At 44.8% G+C, this 17,860-nt stretch overlaps 8 protein-coding genes across 8 annotated transcripts; 2 read left to right on the forward strand and 6 right to left on the reverse strand.

The window, feature by feature from the left end:
• Positions 1 to 890: 890 nt before the first annotated feature.
• CPAR01_10213 (uncharacterized protein) lies at positions 891 to 1,145 on the reverse strand (the record flags this gene model as incomplete). The annotated part of the gene is made up of 1 exon (XM_060494475.1): positions 891 to 1,145. One exon carries the CDS (start codon positions 1,143 to 1,145, stop codon positions 891 to 893), a length of 255 nt encoding a protein of 84 aa, XP_060346657.1.
• Positions 1,146 to 1,349: 204 nt separating this feature from the next.
• Positions 1,350 to 2,558, forward strand: CPAR01_10214 (uncharacterized protein; the record flags this gene model as incomplete). The annotated part of the gene is made up of 1 exon (XM_060494476.1): positions 1,350 to 2,558. The coding sequence occupies one exon, from the start codon at positions 1,350 to 1,352 to the stop codon at positions 2,556 to 2,558; it is 1,209 nt and encodes a 402-aa protein (XP_060346658.1).
• Positions 2,559 to 3,829: 1,271 nt separating this feature from the next.
• On the forward strand, positions 3,830 to 4,363 carry CPAR01_10215 (uncharacterized protein; the record flags this gene model as incomplete). Its single annotated transcript, XM_060494477.1, has 1 exon — positions 3,830 to 4,363. One exon carries the CDS (start codon positions 3,830 to 3,832, stop codon positions 4,361 to 4,363), a length of 534 nt encoding a protein of 177 aa, XP_060346659.1.
• Positions 4,364 to 4,589: 226 nt separating this feature from the next.
• On the reverse strand, positions 4,590 to 6,721 carry CPAR01_10216 (glycosyl hydrolase family 28; the record flags this gene model as incomplete). Its single annotated transcript, XM_060494478.1, has 14 exons — positions 4,590 to 4,919; positions 4,982 to 5,039; positions 5,096 to 5,169; positions 5,221 to 5,307; positions 5,360 to 5,373; positions 5,427 to 5,627; positions 5,702 to 5,819; positions 5,872 to 5,878; positions 5,932 to 5,970; positions 6,022 to 6,079; positions 6,135 to 6,150; positions 6,208 to 6,234; positions 6,303 to 6,329; positions 6,383 to 6,721. The coding sequence occupies 14 exons, from the start codon at positions 6,719 to 6,721 to the stop codon at positions 4,590 to 4,592; spliced, it is 1,395 nt and encodes a 464-aa protein (XP_060346660.1).
• Positions 6,722 to 7,348: 627 nt separating this feature from the next.
• CPAR01_10217 (uncharacterized protein) lies at positions 7,349 to 7,790 on the reverse strand (the record flags this gene model as incomplete). Its single annotated transcript, XM_060494479.1, has 2 exons — positions 7,349 to 7,526; positions 7,705 to 7,790. The coding sequence occupies 2 exons, from the start codon at positions 7,788 to 7,790 to the stop codon at positions 7,349 to 7,351; spliced, it is 264 nt and encodes an 87-aa protein (XP_060346661.1).
• A 1,089-nt stretch (positions 7,791 to 8,879) lies between these two features.
• CPAR01_10218 (uncharacterized protein) lies at positions 8,880 to 11,396 on the reverse strand (the record flags this gene model as incomplete). The annotated part of the gene is made up of 6 exons (XM_060494480.1): positions 8,880 to 9,480; positions 9,533 to 9,895; positions 9,953 to 10,272; positions 10,344 to 10,671; positions 10,726 to 11,105; positions 11,253 to 11,396. 6 exons carry the CDS (start codon positions 11,394 to 11,396, stop codon positions 8,880 to 8,882), a joined length of 2,136 nt encoding a protein of 711 aa, XP_060346662.1.
• A 1,362-nt stretch (positions 11,397 to 12,758) lies between these two features.
• CPAR01_10219 (bZIP transcription factor) lies at positions 12,759 to 13,469 on the reverse strand (the record flags this gene model as incomplete). Its single annotated transcript, XM_060494481.1, has 1 exon — positions 12,759 to 13,469. The coding sequence occupies one exon, from the start codon at positions 13,467 to 13,469 to the stop codon at positions 12,759 to 12,761; it is 711 nt and encodes a 236-aa protein (XP_060346663.1).
• Positions 13,470 to 17,337: 3,868 nt separating this feature from the next.
• CPAR01_10220 (uncharacterized protein) lies at positions 17,338 to 17,475 on the reverse strand (the record flags this gene model as incomplete). The annotated part of the gene is made up of 1 exon (XM_060494482.1): positions 17,338 to 17,475. A coding segment is annotated over one exon (138 nt), but the record flags the coding sequence as incomplete, so codon positions are not given.
• Between the last annotated feature and the right edge of the window lie 385 nt (positions 17,476 to 17,860).

The following is a 17,860-nucleotide window of genomic DNA, read 5'->3' on the forward strand; positions in this document are numbered from 1 at the left end:
CCAGAAAATAGTTAACATAGAGCCGTTATGGTTCAGCTTCTCCTCCGATTGGCACCTTGTGAACTGAGATTGAATCTGGGGTTGCTATATGATGAATTGCTTGCTCTCATCGCGGCAAGGCGTTCGTGACAAGCCCTTGCTCTATGACCCAGAACCTTCTCGAGACGGCATGATGGAATAACTACCTTACTCTCAAAGCCCGACTACCATAGGTCAAGACTCCCATTATCAAGCCTCCCAGTACGCGTATTGCACGTGCTCAAAGGGACCCAAACGCCACTGGCACGTTTGAGGCGTTAAGGGAGCTCGAGCACGTACTCTGATAGAAAGACTAATGAGCAAATTACTGAAAAAGAACGCCTTACTCGAAGAAGAAGTTGCATCCAGTCCAATGAAAGACTTTTCTTCATCCTTAGATCTTTGCTAGTAGTGAAGCCACAACGTAGAGCAGCCTTGAATTCTCGGTACCGTGCCGAAATGATTCCAGACAAACCTAGCGATGAAATCTGATAACTCAAAATCTGGTCCGAGGGAATATCGTGCTGTTGATTAAAGTCAATCTCCTTAGTCAGAAATGTAGCGACACCCAAGTGAGTTTAGATTCGACGAGGGATCGGGCGGCACCAGGTTTCCCCAAATCAAGTGCTTCATCCTTATGATCACTTCTCAAGGCGTTACTACTGGATTATGATGAGTAATGACATGATGTAAGCTTAGTCGGAATTATAGTCCGGAGAGGATCTAGAATCTGAGCCGCACTAAGATCTCATAGGACGTTCGGAAACTGGTTTCCGAAGTCCCCACCTACCTTGGCCCCAGAAGTCAGGTACACCCAGAGACAATTATCATGCAACAAAATCCGATTTCTACGTTCGTCGCCGAATATCAACTCATAAGTCAAGATGTTTCCCCAGGCGATCAGCTGGAGGGGGAGAGATTCTGTGACGGCGAGCATCTCCGTATGGGGCCGGTTCTCGGCGGACCCATCCGGAGCTCAATTGGGCAATTCTGACCGGTAAAGGAGTGCCCGATTCCCAGCTTGACCTCGTCAGACAATGCCCTATTCGGACTCCTGCCAGTGTGCGAATCGAAGTGATGGAGAGGACTAGAAAACCGCGTTTCCGCATAGGCTGTGGTTGGATCATCTTTACTACGGACTTCCAACGTCAGAACTAAGTCTCGATTCTCTACCGAATGTGGAGAGCGCCAGCCTACTACACGGTCCTTTCAGCTTAAATACCCCGCGCTTCTCCCTTCACGAGCGGCAGAACATGAGGTAATGTTACAACATACCTTACTCTATAAGGTTCCATTATCTCTCCACTAACGCCTCAAATAAGTACTCCAAGATGGCTATCAAGAACGGACCAGCAAATGGCAGTCACTCTCCCAGTGTGGGCTCCCCTCGCCTCTTCTCAAAATCGGAAACGACAGCAGTGGAACGATTTGCAACCACCTGCTCCCAACGAGCCTCTCCAGAGGATTACCCGCTCGCCGCATCCATCGAAAAGAACATACCGATCTACGACCTCCCTGAATATTCAACCTTGAGCGACCCAGAACGCACAGAGCTGCAAGACGAATGGTACCGCGTACTGATCTCTGGCCCAGGCGTCTTTGTCACAAAGGGCCTTTTCCGTGACAAAGCGCTGATTCAGTCAGCAAACGCGGCTTTCGCATCAATCATCGAGGACGAGAAGAAATCAGGAACCGCAAAAGGTGACCATTTTGCCAGCGCTGGCAAAAACGACCGCATCTGGAACTCGTTCAGCAAACACGGCCTCAAGGACCCGGCGTCCTTTGTAGACTACTATTCGAATCCATACCTCGGCCTCATCTCGAGCGCGTGGCTCGGACATGGCTACAGAATCACAGCGCAGGTCAACAACACCAAGCCCGGTGCCTCGCCGCAGGTCTGCCACCGCGACTACCATGTTGGCTTCCAGACGGCAGAAGCAGCCGCGCAGATCCCACGGGCGATGCAGATCGCCAGCCAGCTCTTGACGCTGCAGGGCGCCGTCGCCCACTCCGAGGTGCCTCTGGAAAGCGGTCCCACGCGGCTGCTGCCGTTCAGCCAGACGTTTGAAGCCGGCTACGTCTCGTATCGTCGCCCCGAGTTTAACGACTTCTTCTTGAACAATTACGTCGCTTTGCCGCTCGAGGTGGGAGATGGGCTCTTCTTCAACCCGGCGCTCTTCCACGCGGCTGGCAAGAACGAGTCGAGCGATGTGTACAGAATGGCGAATTTGTTGCAGATCAGCAGCCCCTTTGGAAAGCCGATGGAGTCCGTGGATGCCATACCACTAGTGGAAAAGAGCTGGGATCACTTGCTCAAGCTATACGAAAACGAAGGGCTGAGTGCCAGGGTCAAGTCTTTCATCGCGGCCGTGGCAGAGGGATATCCGTTCCCTACGAACTTGGACAACAACCCGCCAAGGAATGAGGGTATGGCGCCAGAATCAGAGCAGGACAATGTCATACAGAGTTTGGTCGAAAAGCGAAGCAGAACCGAAGCGGTAGAAGCGCTGCAGGCATTTGTCAAGAGATCGTCAGCATAAGCATATACGCATACCTTGCCTGTAGGACAAGCATCTACTCAAGGTATTTATTGCAAGTTTTTGACATGCACATTGCCAAGATCAAGTGAACCAAGTGTACATCGATGGTTTCAAGTCTAGATATAAGTTCACTGCTGGCTTTTCCCTCCTAGGGATAATCGCATCAGTGATGATAGACTCTTGAGTATTGCCTATTTGCTCAACTCCAGCGCCTATCGCATCTACGTTGATCGACAACCCCCACATCTACGTTGGATCGAGATTGCTTATGCACGTCAGCGAAAGCGCATACGGCCTGTTCGAAGCACAATGAAGACAAGCGCATAGGGATACATGTGGTAACGAAGATCGATTGGCACCGGTTGATGCCGGCACCATGGTTTGTCAGCCTTGAAACTTGCGTCCAAAATAGACACGACTGTTAGCCGTCCTCCCCATGTCTGCCTGGACCGTTGCCGCTTTGCCGATGACAAAATGCCATAGCAATCGTTGTTCCTGGTATTTGTCTCTCTGATTAAGCTCTATTCTAAATAGCTTTGAGATGTGACGTTGCTTCCTATTACTTGGTCTGCTGCGACTTTCGTGTTCCAGCTTGGTCCACGTAGGTTCCATGTCCAGTCCACGCGCCATGCGTGTCTTTCGTTGAAAGGGATTTTGTGGGATTCAAAATACCATCATCAATTGGACGGATCAACCAGTCGGAACCGGGCCCTGAACAGCCATCGGTCCCATTCCTCAGCTGTCGTCGGGCAACTAGCGTCGACGGACACGGGGAAGAGCAACGCTGAGAGTGACATCACATGTGAGACCTCCATTCCTTCTACTACCGATACGAGGTTTTGCGCACGGAGAAGTTGGGGGGCCACACAGGCACACACTGACCGCTTAAATGCTTCTTACGGGATCTGCACCGCTGAGTGGTGATCTTCCATGCCCGCGCCTCTCGTGGCGTGCCAATGTCACGATGTTTGATAGCTTTCCAACGTTCCTAGGGAGAAGCTTTCTTGTATTTATTGAGACACGAGTCCCCACCTCTTTGCAGGGTCTGAATCAGTCCCTCACCGCACAAACGATTCACCATAACGTAGCTAGAAATACCATCATCTCCCCGCAAGCATCTCCAAATCCTGTCACACATTCCACAAGTTTGGGTATCCCATCAAAAAGACAAACCTTCCCATAACGACTTCGAGCCAGATCTCTCATCACAAAGAAAGAAACAAAGTATCATCTTCTGACCCGCATCTCATCAAACTTTCAAGCACCCCAAGATGTATGTCAGCAAATTCATCACCGCCTTCTCTGCTCTCATCGCCGGTGCCTCTGCCGCAACCCTTCCCCTCCGATGGACCGGCATCTCAAATAACGCCGCGACCGCCGAGCGTCGACAGGCCGACGGCAGCGCCACTTATCCCACGACCCCAGGAAACATCACCTGGGCCGCACAAAACTACATTTGGGGCTGCTCACCAGGTGGCTGCAGTGCCCGCTTCAACGTTAGCGCTCCAGCGGGCTACAGCGCCGGCGCGCCCGGCTTCAACGTTGTCTGCAGCCCCATCTACATCCAGCAGGGCTGGGTCCCCTGCCTGAACCCGGACAACAGCCCCCTCGGCGGGGATTCGCAAGTCTTTACGATTTGGACGGCCGGCGCGGACCGTGAGCGCATGTACCTTGGCGTCGAGCACCTTTACAAGCGCCAGGAAGATGGGCTCACCTGGAATGCCACTGCCGGAACCGACATCCTGCCTGTCCAGAACATGAGCATCACGTTCCCTGTCAACACTGTTGTAGTTCTTGAGTCTTGAGTAGTTGCGAATTCGCAGCAATGGCCAGTAAGGTCTTCAACTTGCACGGGCATGCATTCAGCAAGGAGTTCGGTTTATGGACATTTCATTCATGTAATTATTTGATGTACATCTTGATGCTTAATTTCTTCCTTTGAGCACCGCATCTCTGCCTATGAGGCTATCTCGCAGATAAGGGTCCCAGAATTGTCCTACCGGTTTAAGCCACCCTCAACCAATGTATCATCTACCACGGCTTCTCGTTAATCGGAGCTAGAGGAGTCTGGCACCTTGCCGCCAGAGCGGCTTTTGCCTCGTCACTGTCGATGCTCACACAGGGAGTGTCGATACCTCCATCTACGCCATCGCAGATGATAACAGGTTCCCCACCACAAGGCGACGTGACGTTGAAATTCTTGAACTTGATGTTGTGGCACACGGCGTTGGGGTTCGTGGAGCACGTCAGCTTCGCGACTGCGTTGCCGTAGATGCCGCTGGTGTAGCCGGTGAAATTCTCGAAGAGAATGTTGGAGACATTCATGCCGGACGGGTATTGCTCGCAGGTAGTTTCGTTGATCTGCCGGAAGTCAGTCAGCTGGACCAAAGGTCTTTCCCATACCACGATCGTTGGAGACCCACGTTGAAGTAGCATGAGTCAAGAATGACTCCGTAGTCCATCCGAGCAACCCAGAAGTTCCTTCAATCATTGTCAGAGATGCGTGGCCAAGAATGTCGAGACGGAGAAATACTCACTTGTAGGTGATGTTATCGACGAAACCGTATCCCACGTTAGGGCCAGCCCAGGTCTTGATGCGGGCACCAGAGTACTAATGCCTCGTTAGAAGAAGTTAAAACCAGAATCGTTGGATCAGACTCACATCTCCGTTCAACATCCAAACGTTCTCAATGTGAACGTCCTTGACGTATGACATTTCCCCTGCGTATTGTCCCAAGGAACCGATTGACTGAGTCAAGTTAGCAAGATTACAGCATGAGGAAGGCCGTGCAAGTATATACCTGGCCGTGGGTACCTATAATGATGTTAGCCTGCTGTTGATATACAACCAGGGGTTAAACCGCATACCGTTGCAGTACATGGTGTTCACGTAAAGATTGGTGTTGTTGGACTTCGGGGAAAAGCAGTCGTCGTCAATGTTAACCCAGACACGCTCAATCTTTACATCCTGAACATCCAAAGAGTCGAAGAAGTCAGTGTTCTTGGGGATGATGCTGCCGTTGTTGGTGATAGCAGTGGCAATGACATCTCTGTACTCAATGTTGCTCGCTGGCACATAGGTGATTAGCCCGAATCTCACCGCCTAGGGAAAGCAGACAGCGGCTGCCGTGAGTCTGACTTACATCCGACGACGAAGTTGGTCCAGCAGGGAGAGTCCTTCATGTGGATGCCCTCAACTTCCAAATTCGTGGTGTTTTCCACATAGAAAAGGATGGGCCGGAGGTATTTGTTGTCGGGGTTCTGGGCTGTTAGTTGCTTGTCGTTCATGGAAGCGGACCATGGTGTGTCATACCAGAATCCTGAAGGTGATCAGCATGATATCCTCAAGACAGTCTGAAGAGTCAATACTTACGATCCGATGCCAGAGTTAAACTCGTTCCACCAGCGTTGGCTATGCAGAGTGTTAGACATGAGCGAAAGCTTCGGCTGTTGGTCTACGAACCCTTGTCCGTTGATGACTCCATCACCGTAGATCTTGATGTCCTTGCCACCCCATTTCCCTACATAAGACTATGAGCAGAGCCTCTAAGTATGCATATTACCGGGCTTTCTTACAGAACATGATCGATTTCTGTCATGTCGCATCAGCAGGGGTTCATGGCTGCATGAGATCGGACCTGGGACTTACTTGGAAGGGATGCGTGAACGCATTTGTCTGAAGTTAAGTGTCAGCAACGCCGCGTCGCTTCTGTTTCTGCGGGTGGCTTTTTTCGTATAACGTACTTGCCAGTATTTCACATCATCGGTGAACTAGACCACTGTGTCAGGTCATCTTCGACAACCTTTGCGATGCTAGATCTCACCTTGATCTCGCCCTCCAGCCGAACATGAATGTCATTGAGAAAAGTCAAGTCGAGGGCTTTTGCGATCACAAACGTCTGGTTTTTGGGTAGATACAAGGTCCCACCATTATTGGCCTCCTGAAGACCCTTATTGAGCTCCTCAGACACATCGTCCGTGGCGTTCTGGGAAGCACGGATCGTAAAGGTCTTGCGTCCACATCCTTGGGACGAGGGCGTGTAGGGATGCTTGTCACGGAACTCTTCCAGAGATCTGGGTACACCCGCCGGCAGTTCGATCCCGTAGGAAGAGACCACGCCGGCTACGGCTCCGAGAAGGGCCATTGATCGCGAGAAACGCATGATGGAGAGGAAGAGTAACAGCCAGAGGATGGATGCGGTGCAACGATACTAGCCCGATCTCGCCTTCATGTGAGGTGCTCCGAAGACAGCAACTGGAGAGCAGGCTGCCCCATCTTTAAGGCTTTCGAGCGATCAGCAAACTCGCTCCGAGGAGGATGTAGTCCAAGTGGGGACGACGAAGGTATTCCCACTTCTCTTTTCTTCAAAGTTCGGGCGAGCATCATATCGGACGGAGTGACGGAGCACTGCCCCTGAACACGGAAAAGTCAAATAGACTCATTGGACACTTCAGGGCTAGGATGACCAGGCACGGCAACTTTAATCGTAGTCGAACTCGGAAATAAGAATACATAGGGAACGAGGGACCCCGCGTGCGCATCGGAAAAGAGTTCAACAAAAAACCCCGGGCTTCGAACGCACTTCACAAAGCATTAACTGCGAAGCGGTCTGGCGTCAAGATGGTAGAAGATCGCGAGGGGAAGCGTTGGGGTTGAGTCTTGGGATCTTAGGGGGTGTGCGGGGGAGACCCTAGGGTAGGTTGTAGTGCAGGGCTCGGCACAGGCCTATTGGTGGGAATTCCTTGGCCTAGTCCAGCGACCTCGGAAAAAGGCACCGCGCCGTTGGTAGCTAAGCAGTGTGATCTTGTGCGAGCATCCGCGGTGGGCTTCGAACCGGCCGCAGATCCGTCTCGTTGGTATCGAGGTGAACGGCGGGGATGCTACGGAGGTAAGCATCACGCTGAGGCTTGCTCGGACCTGGTTCACATGCATTCAGGAGACGAACTCCAGTAGTATCCTTCACATTACTGAAGGTCAAAATTTTGAAACAATACACAGGTGTACGATGTTATTGAGATAGTTCAGAGCTACTTGCGGCGTAACGTGTTAAAGAACGTGAGAGAAGATGATTCTTGACATTACAGTCGGAGCAGAGCTTGCGCTCTGATTTACTGAGCAGTAGTATCTGTACTTCCTCCATCTTACAGAGCGCCCCGAACGTTGCTGGGTGAACCATTTTGAGTAGATAAGAGAACTCCCATCAGAACCGCGATTTTGAGAACTTCCAGCATTTTGGAAGATTCCTTCCCTACAATTGCTCATATGCCCCTTAGACACCTCTTGCCGGCCTGGAGTAGAGTCTACTTCCAGTAGAACGGCCCCAGGAGCGCTGCAAATGTGATCACCATCTCGGATCGTTATTCGTCGCCCCTTTCCCAAGATTCTTCCAGCTCGCCAATATTGCTACGCGAGAGAAGGCGAGAGATAGGTCTGAACATGCTCACAAAACCCAATAACCCGGCTAATAATACCTGGTTACTCTCGCGAGCTTCGACCTTGCCAGCTACGTAGCATCTTAAGAAGGCACGAGCAAAGTTTGAGATGTGATTAGAGGCTGAGATCACCGGTGGCAGGAAGACAGGAAATGAGCGTGACCGTTACCTCATCATTGTGGCTTGAATTTGCGCACTGAACGCACTTGGCTCTTGGAGACTTTGATGGCGCTTGATGTACCTGCGTTAGACAAGAATAGAACCGCAAATGATGCGGCTTACCTTGATTCAATGGCTAGTATGGCCTCAGATTGACTAGGTCTCTTAAGTAGCTAGTACCGCGTTCCCTACGCTACCGAACTCATCTTGACTATAAGCCCCCGGCTCTTATTTATTCTGAGGGGTTATCACTTTAGATAAGCTTTCATCTGACGCTTATTTTTATTCAAGGGTGTGAACAGGAGACGTTTGTCAGCAAACTACCTTTTTTGGCTCGTTCACTTAGTTAGTGACTTAGCTCGAAACTGATATAATCAGGGCCAGACAGATGTTTCTTCCCAAGATAAGCTGCACTAGCTACCGATTTTACACAGTCGACATGTGCCGTTGAGTCTCGTGTTTCAGTACGCATTACTTCCACGTATCACGAAGCGAGTTTTCAGATGGAAGACATATAGTAGAAAGTAACTTGATTCTTCTGAGTGGTAGACCCATAATGGGTCGTTTATAAAATTACTCTACGAGACAAGCGGTCGTTCCGTGGTAAGTGGTTTCGTGCGGCAATATACTAGGCACATGCAGCGCTATATGTGGCGTTGCGACAGCATGTCTAATCACTCTAGCTATCCTTGAACGTTGCCTGCAGAGTTATGGAGAGTGATCAGACGTCTATAGCCGGCGGAAGCTCTGCGCCTCTTCATCATCCACGGTAGTAAGGTCTCGAAACAGGACAATTTCATTGAACCTTTTTGCAAGGACCTCTACCCTCGCCGCCTCGGGGTTCGACATGGCCAAGTCAAGATCAACCATGAATGTGGCGCGAACATCGTCGTCCTTCAAGAGTCCCCCCCCTGCTTCCGTCATTTGGACTTCGAGAGTATTGGCTTCACTGACTGTCATGCATCCCCCACGGAGCGCCATAGTCAACAGTGCCCGAGATATCAGCTCCGCAACACGATATGACTTTCGGAGACCTTCATAAGCATATATACATGCCAAGAAATAGAAACGCCATTCAGGGTCGTGTGTGTCGTGGAGCACGGCATTTGAGACATAAATGAGGGCTGTCTGCCATAGCATGGTATAGGTGGAGGATTTATGATAGCAGCGATAGTTTATGACTAATTGCTTGAGTTGCCGTACGGACGTGCCAAAGGCATCATCCGGGGACAGATGTCGCTCGGAAAAGGATAAGACACGGGAACGATCTCGCTGGGGTCCGTGTACAAAGGGCCGGAATATGTCGAGAACGGCAGCGTGAAACCAAATGCTGAAAAGAGTAAGTATGGGCAAGACGGACCTCGGGCTAGTCTGGCGCTTACTGCAGGATAACTACATGGTGGGGACTGTCATCTCGTAAGGCGGCATCTGGTGGTAGAGCTTGAGACCAATCGAGAAGTTCACGATATTTAAGTTCCGCAAAGTTCAGGTTTATATGCTCTTGTAGCGGACTTTCTCGATTCTTGTAGTAAGAAATACTCACGCCCTGCATAATTTTCCAGAATGAACAAAGTGCGGGAAACGTGTGGCCCATGAACCAAGGCGAAGCTGGAGTTATCATATGAGCGTCAACATGAGCCAGCCTTTTAGGTGATGCATCAGCTATCTCACCATCCGGTATTGGAAGTACGGGGGGATGTTCGGGGTATTGGAGGTTTGGTTGTTGGTAAAACATTGTGGTGAGGCTATGCGAAAGAGTTAGCGGTTGCTTGTGAATGGGACAACCCGTATCATATACGCACACCGCCCAATTGAAGAGCCCCCACGCCGTATATGCCATCCGCCTCTGTACCTCGGGTGAAAGATTTGCCAGGTTTCCCCTTGCCAGCGAGGGGTCGACGTCAAGAAGGTATAACCTCTTCCCCATATCGATAGCAGCCGAGAGGAATCTCAAAACATAATGATCTTTTCCGTGCCCAAGATAAGCCAAGCTCAACAACTGGGCGCTGGTAACGTTGAGGCTTGTGTCATTGTGCTGCTCATGCAGCCAAAGCTCCTCAGCCTCGTTGCAAAACGAGTTCGTATAATCACGGACCTTTTGGTCAAATGCACCGTAAATTTGCTAGCACGACAGTCCCATTGTCAGTCTTTCATCTGTCCATCATTCACGTACCGGGTCTTGTGTCCACTTACGCATCCCCAGTACAGCACCGTACAGACAAGAAGCCGGGAGCAATTGGTTGTCTGACGATTGACAAGATCGGAGACGAACAGGTTTGGATCGAAGGTGCCAAGCAGAGGATGATCAGTTGTAAGGTATACAGACAATATGCGGGCTGCGAGGTTATTGGAAATAGAGACCGTGGTCCAGAAAGAGATGTCGAGGTGATGCAGTCGATCGTCACAGATACTGAGTCCCGGATTTCCTTGCCCATCTGGCGGTCCCGCCATATGAAACGGACCGTTTGTATTTTGACCTGCACCATCAGACATGATAGACGAAACCCCTTCGTCAGGCGGTCTGTAATCGTCAACAGGGTTTTTGAAGGGAAAGGGAATGTTGGTACACACTTACTGGTTTTCGAATGGCTTTGATCGGCGTGAGCTATTGGGGCAAAGTAGTGCGTCACGTTCCGGTGCGGTGGCTGGAATGGTACGAAGGTTAGGGTAGGCAGTGGGGAAGTTGGCCATCAGTTCCAACTCCAAAGACGAGTTCTCCGATGGTTCGGCTTTGTCAACGACAACATCTGCCATACTTGGTTTTACGTTGACCGCACCTCTGGCGAAAGAAAGTACGGCAGCAATGTCTGTATCGCTCCTCCAGAGGCGTAAAATCTGAACGGCATGTTGCTCCGTTACAGACTTGAGAATGTCAAGGAGTTCCTGCGGTTCATGGGATTCGTAGGACGACTGAAGAGCTTCTCGTTTCTGAGCGTAGGTGCAGTCGGATGATCGCTTCTGACACGCAGCGCAAGTTGGACGTAGTCCGTCACACTACAACTGGCGCGACGCCGTTCGTCAGTGGAATTAATGGTAATGCCATCCAGGATACACTGAGAACAAAGTCGCCAACGGAGAGGCCAGTCCAGCAGCGAGACTCACGCGAGATTTCCTCCTTCGACAAGCATTGCAAGCAATATCAGCCTGCTGGCGTTTCCTCTTTGAGTCTGCTTGAAAGGGTTGTTCGGATGTGGAGGACTGAGCACTGTCCCCGGCGGATGCCAGGGGGACCAACTTTCTGATCATTGCGTTGTAGTGGGACTAGACTGTCTGTCTCCGAGAGAGTGTGAAAAAAAGGGGGGCAGGCGGTCCCAGGTGTGAAGCCGATTAAGCGATGAGTTCAGATACAATTGGAATTGTAGACCCCGAAAACGTGTTACGCGTGGAATGGCTAAGGTCAGAATTCGGCTGGCATGGGAGGGAAGTGGAGATCAGGAACTTAAGCCTTGGTAATATCCCTTGGTAATATGACGAAGCACGCCGATATCGTTTATGGGCTTAGTCATAACTCCGATCACGTGGATGCAAAAGCGGAACAACTTGGATTAAGCTTGCTTTTTCCGCACTTCGGGTAATCAAAGGCCATGATCGCACCTCAGTCCATGGGGGATTCTCAAACCCGTCTGCTGATTGATATATCCTGTCGCGCGACAGATCGAAGACTGAAGGTTTTCTCCATGGAATTTGCCTTCTGCTACGGCCTAGTGTTGCTTGTCTAGCTTGAGAACCAATCAAACAAAACTTTCATTAGACCCGAGACGCCTTTGACGACCCGACGGCATTATTGTTAGTGTCAAGCTGCCAACTGCGTTATTGCATTGCAGACAAGTAGCAAAGATGTTCATGAGGCTGCTAGAGCAGCTGAGGGGCGCGACACACATATCAGGCGAAGAAGCTGCTGCACCTATCTATACACACTGTAGTCAACACTTCCAAAAAACCACAGATAGCAGGCCATTCTCTCGTAGTAGAATTGATATATCTCGTACTAGAATTGATATAGACATTAAGAACTCCGTTACGAGCAACTTGGACTTCTTCCCAGATGATGTACCCTCTAAGCCGTGGAGTGTAGGTCGTTGGACGTGCACAAATGCCCCATTAATATTCTGCAGAAGATAGTTGAGCCTGAGGTACTTGAAGCTACTTTGTAAATCCCAAGACTGGTCGCGAATAGTTACCAAATCTCTATAGATGCTGTAAGTTCCTTGCGAAGTGGGTTTCTCAAAAGTATGCAAGTTCCATGACTGCTTATATAGGTACCCTATATTCTCAGTCAAGACACAAACTGCTCAGCTGGCTACTAAGCTTAGCTTGCCAAGATGGTACTCATCACCCTGATCAGTGATCATTGAGGATGAACCATATGATATGTTGTCCCAGGTAGAATTTTCTTGTCTAAATGGCATAGGAACGCAATCACGTCGAGTAACAGCCCTTTTCTAACGAAGACGCTAGCATAAACAAAATACATTCAAGAGTTCCCTACTTCAATTCATATCATCAATGTACTGCAACCTTTGAGACTCTTCTAGCTTCCTCGTCCTCACACGGCACCCCTTCATAAGTTGCCACGCTGGGGTTAAGCTATGTTGCATTCATCATGCATCAAACCGAAGACTGCGCCTCCAAAGCTGAGTAGAGGCATGTTGGCCTGTCCAACATGTCCCAACCAACGTAACACCGTCCTTCAATTACGTCTTGCCATGAAATTCCGCTCGCCTGGACATCTGCCTCCACTGGTGGGGCTGCTTCGCTAAGAAGTGAAGGCATGGTAGCTAGAGCCCCCTGCACAAGATTTTGCGCCGCCTGAGCGATGTATTCGTCGATGGATCGACACGCACAGCCGCTGTGCTGTAGCACCATGTTCTTCAAACAGAGAATCTCAGATTGAAGGTTGGCGGCCTCACATTGAAGGTGCTTATTGATGTTGTTGATGGCGATTTCTTGGGTTTGGAGATCCTCATCGACCTTCTGCTTCTTCTTTCGGCACCTGTGTGCGGCCTGCCGATTGCGTGCACGGATTGAATCTTGCTTATTGCTGTCGTCGCTTGCCGAGGTGTACGAGGGACGGCGGCGTACATTCTGAGTCCGCACCTTAATGGGGTTTGTCTCGGCTGCTCGCAGGGGGTTAGGGCTGCTGTCGCTGTTTGAGAGTCTTGGACGACCGCTGCGACGCTTCGGTCCACTTGTCCTCTCCGTTGGCAACACCTCCTCAAACACGTCTGCCAGATCGGGTGCTGCGGAACACAAGCGTAGGTCTGGCGTTGGAGCACCGATTGTCCTGCTTGCGAGGTCGGCATCCCTATCGGAGGACATTCTTCCATCAAGATCATCATAGGAGGGCATTTGCCATGGTATCGGAGTTTTCGTGCAGGCCAGAGCCTGTCCCTGCGCCCCCAATGAAACAGTCGTCAGAACTAATGGAGAATCGAATGAAGTAAAGTTGGAAGCTGCCTCTGGGATAGATATTCCCTGTTTGGAGGCTTCATTCCTATCGGTTAGGCTTACACCATGATGAAAGGAGGTCATGGTCTAACACAAATGCAGGGGCTATCTGAAAGAATAAAGCGTGCTGGGGTTGGATCTCTTCGTTCGTGGTCGATGATGATGTGAACCTGATGAGTCACAGAGGATTTCCCATCAACTAAAGTCAAACAGGAAAAGAGACTGAACCTATTTAAACAATCTGAGAGCTCATAGACGATGCAAGGACGGGGAATGACATGCCAGGCCCTTCATAATGACGACATGGCAGGAAAAATCGTAGCCAAAATGTGTGCCTGCAAATGGCCCACTCGTGCCAAGTTAGAGAACGCTGCATCGAAAGCCAGTTGCTCATATGAAACTGTCTCGGCCTGGTCTAAAAGTGACTGTCGATATTAGATAGACATCAGGAAGGCTGCGCTATCATTGAATGTTGCGAAGATTAGTCCAAATGACGAACTGGCAAGGAACAGCTATACCCGTAAGTTACTCGGGGTCACAAGTTGTTTGGTGGGACGCTTATCACCACCATCACCACGAATGATGCAGTATGATGTTCAGGCGACTTTTCTCCCTGGTACAATGAAGGAGCCCTTGCAGCCAGTCGCACCACTTCAGCGCATCGGAGTCATACTCCGAGAGGTACGCGGCGACTGATTGGATGGAGTAGCCACTCTCGCCCTGTGTGCGACAGTGGCGGACCCTGATGGCGGACCTCTACAAACACTCTGGTCAGTAGATCTGACAGGTAATTGTGGAATCGATGCCAGGAGGTTCCACCAATGATCGTCACGCCCGCGAAATCCCTACTCTCCTCCGCACTCAACAAGGTAGCTAAGACGAGGTCGGCCGTCAACTATATATTAATAATAAAGATATTTAACTATGCTATAAAATTAAGGGTATTAATAATACAACTACTATATTAAAGTAAAGTATATTAATGAGTAAAAAGTTCTTTGATTCGAATAAATATTATTATATTTATGAATAATTTTAAGATTTAATTTATGAGTTGAAATTTATAAGACATGTTAAGAAAAGAAATTAAAGGTTAACCTTTAATTAATAATTAATATAAGTAAAATATAAGCATAATTAAAATAAAAATCTTTGTTATAAGAATAATTAAAAAGAAGAGTTTACTCTATTATTTATATTATTTTTTATATTATATAAGTATATTATATATTATACTAATTTAGAATAGTTATAAATATATAAATATAAAATAAATAATATATATAAAATATATTTATTTAGTAAAAAGAGTAATATAATCGATTTATTATATAAAGAGTTATTTATTAAAAGAGGGTTTAAATAAGTAAAAACGTAATTATAAATAAATATTTAAACCTTTTATTAAAGGGAATTAATATACGGGCGTTATAAATTAATATACGGGCGTCGCTCTTATACGGGCGTCGCTATTTTACTTTTTAATTAGTCTAAAGAAATATTATTAATATAATTAAATTTTATTAAATACTTATAAAATATCCTAAGTTTTTATTTTTTTATTCTTTTTATACTTAGGTTATATTATTAAGTTTCGAAATTTAATTTATAATATTTATTTATAATAGCTTTTATAATTAAAATTAGAGACGTTCTCTAAGGCTAATTTTAAAAAAATACCCTTATTAAGAGACTTCCCTTTTTATAAAATTTATTAATTAATTATAACTTTTTATTATTATCTAGCTAATTATTATTATCTCCTTCTTTAAAAAATAACCGCCTTAATATTAACTAATTTTATAAAATTAATAATTTTAAAAAGTAATATAACCTTATTACTAAACTCTTAGTTAATATATTATAAAATACGTAATTTCTTATAGATAATTACCTTAATATAAAGCTTATTTTATATTTTACTTACTATTTCCCTAAGAGAATAATAAAAACTTAGTAAACTACCTTTTTATAATTTTTTTTAAAATATAACCCCTCTTTTCTTAATAAATAGTCTTAATAACCTTCTTATTTTATAATAAAATAGTTTAGTAATACTTTTTAACTTATTAAATAAGTTATTAAGATTAATTAATAACTAATAATATTACTATTTTAATAATAAAAATATATTTATTAATAATAATAAATATAAGGTCCCTAAATTAACTTATTACCCTATTTACCCTTATAACTATTTTTTATTTAAAATAAAGTATTTTTTTTAAACTATAGCTTCTTATTATACTCTAAATAACCGATCCTCTTTTTTTTTTATAACTTAAATCCTAAACTTACCGATTTTTAATAATTTAAAATGTACTTATAATACCCTTTTTAACTAAGTTAATAACTTTATAAAAACTAATAAATTTAATAGTATAAAATAAAATAAATATAAAGCTCGAGGCTAAATTATTTAATATACTTTTTAATATAATTAGTTTAGCGAGCTTAGACTTATAAAAAGCGCTAGTATTTAATAATATAAGTTTTATAAATATAATTATAAATAATCCCCCTAACGGAGCAATCCGCCGGGGCCGTACTATGTATTACGTATTAGGGAAAACTAGGTATAATACGCTCTATACTTAATTACTAATTAAAATAGCTCTGAACTTTTCGCTACGTAAAGTCCTCCTAAGTTCTAACTACTTATAGGGCGAGCTTTACTTATTCTAACGTATATAGGACCTCTTAGTACTAGCTTACGTAGGTAGCTAGGTCTAGTATAATCTTTTTTTTTATATAAGTATTATTATCGCCCGGGGGGTCCTATAGGAGCTATTTAAGGCGCTAATTTATTACCCTAACCCTATATACTTTTAGCCCGTTTATTATAACTATTATAACTAGGCCGGTATCGATATATTAAATTTTAATATCTATATTAATTTAGCTATTTATAGTACTTATAATATTACTTAGCTAAATTCCGTATTACTAAAAAGTACTTTACTATTTTTTAAATATACTTATATTAGCTATAATAGCTATAGCGTCGAGCTAGCTAAGGGCGCCTAGCCCGAGAGGGGTAGACTTATTAACGGGTATTTTTAAAGAGTTCTAGCTTACTAATTACTAACTATATACTAAGAGTAGAGTAGTAGTTTATATATTAATAAGTTTATTTAGTAAATTTATTTAGTAAATTTATTTAGTTTAAATAGAGGTTAGTTTAAATAGAGAGTAGCTTTAAGTAATATTAAAAGCAATAAAAATAAAAAGAATCTTTACGAGCTCTAAGTAGTAAATATTAGCTTATTTAGCTTTTTTTTTAAAAACCTTTATATTGTTATTAAAGTTTAGAACCTTTATAATTAAGGGCCGCCTCTAACTATTATAGCTAATTATTATAGCTAATTATTATAACTAACTTTTATTATTAACTTTTCTAACTAGCGCTACTACGTAAAGTAGCTTACTTATCCTAAATTAAATAGCGGTTTTTATATTAAAATTATTATATTACGTTAAGTGCGTACTTAGGATATATTGCGCATATTATATAATTAAAAAGTATATTATATCGTGTAATTTCTTTTAAAAGCGTAATCCCGTTAAGGTCGATTTTTTATAATTATAAAGCTAAAAAAAAACCACTATATAATTATAAATAATAAGTTATTACTAAGGCTTAAAAAGAAAATAAGTAGTTATTACGTTATTATTTAAACCCTTAGTATAATTAATATAATTATAACCCTAGTTTTAAAACCTCTATATACCCTTTATATTATAAACTTACTAAAATAATTAAAAATACTATTAAAATTCTACTAAGATAGTGGGAGTATTTATTAATATTATGTATTAATACTATATAATTAATATCGAGAACCGCCTGAGTAACTAATAAAGGTAGAATATAAAATTAAATACTATTAAAATTATAAGCTAACGAATTAAGATTTAGGTTCGTAATATATATATTATTAGTTAAAAATAATTTTGAAAATTCTTATTTACTTAACGAAATATTTATAATACTAGGGCTCGTATAAACTAAAAAAAAACTAGCTAAATACTTCTTAATTATAATATTAATTAAACTATTTAATAAGTAAAATATCCTATATATAATAAAATAAGTAAACGACGAGCTAAATTACTTTATTAGCCTTATTTAAACCTTTTTTTATTATTTCTAAATATAAAAGCGATTCTCTAAAGTAATTAATTTCGATAATACTTATAATACTAATTATTTTAAGCTCTCTTTTTTTTAAGTTACTAAATAGACTTATTTTGTATCTATT

The sequence above is a fragment of the Colletotrichum paranaense genome, assembly GCF_030867605.1.
Source record: "Colletotrichum paranaense strain IMI 384185 chromosome Unknown Scaffold_8.1, whole genome shotgun sequence".
In the NCBI taxonomy this organism is placed as follows: domain Eukaryota; kingdom Fungi; phylum Ascomycota; class Sordariomycetes; order Glomerellales; family Glomerellaceae; genus Colletotrichum; species Colletotrichum paranaense.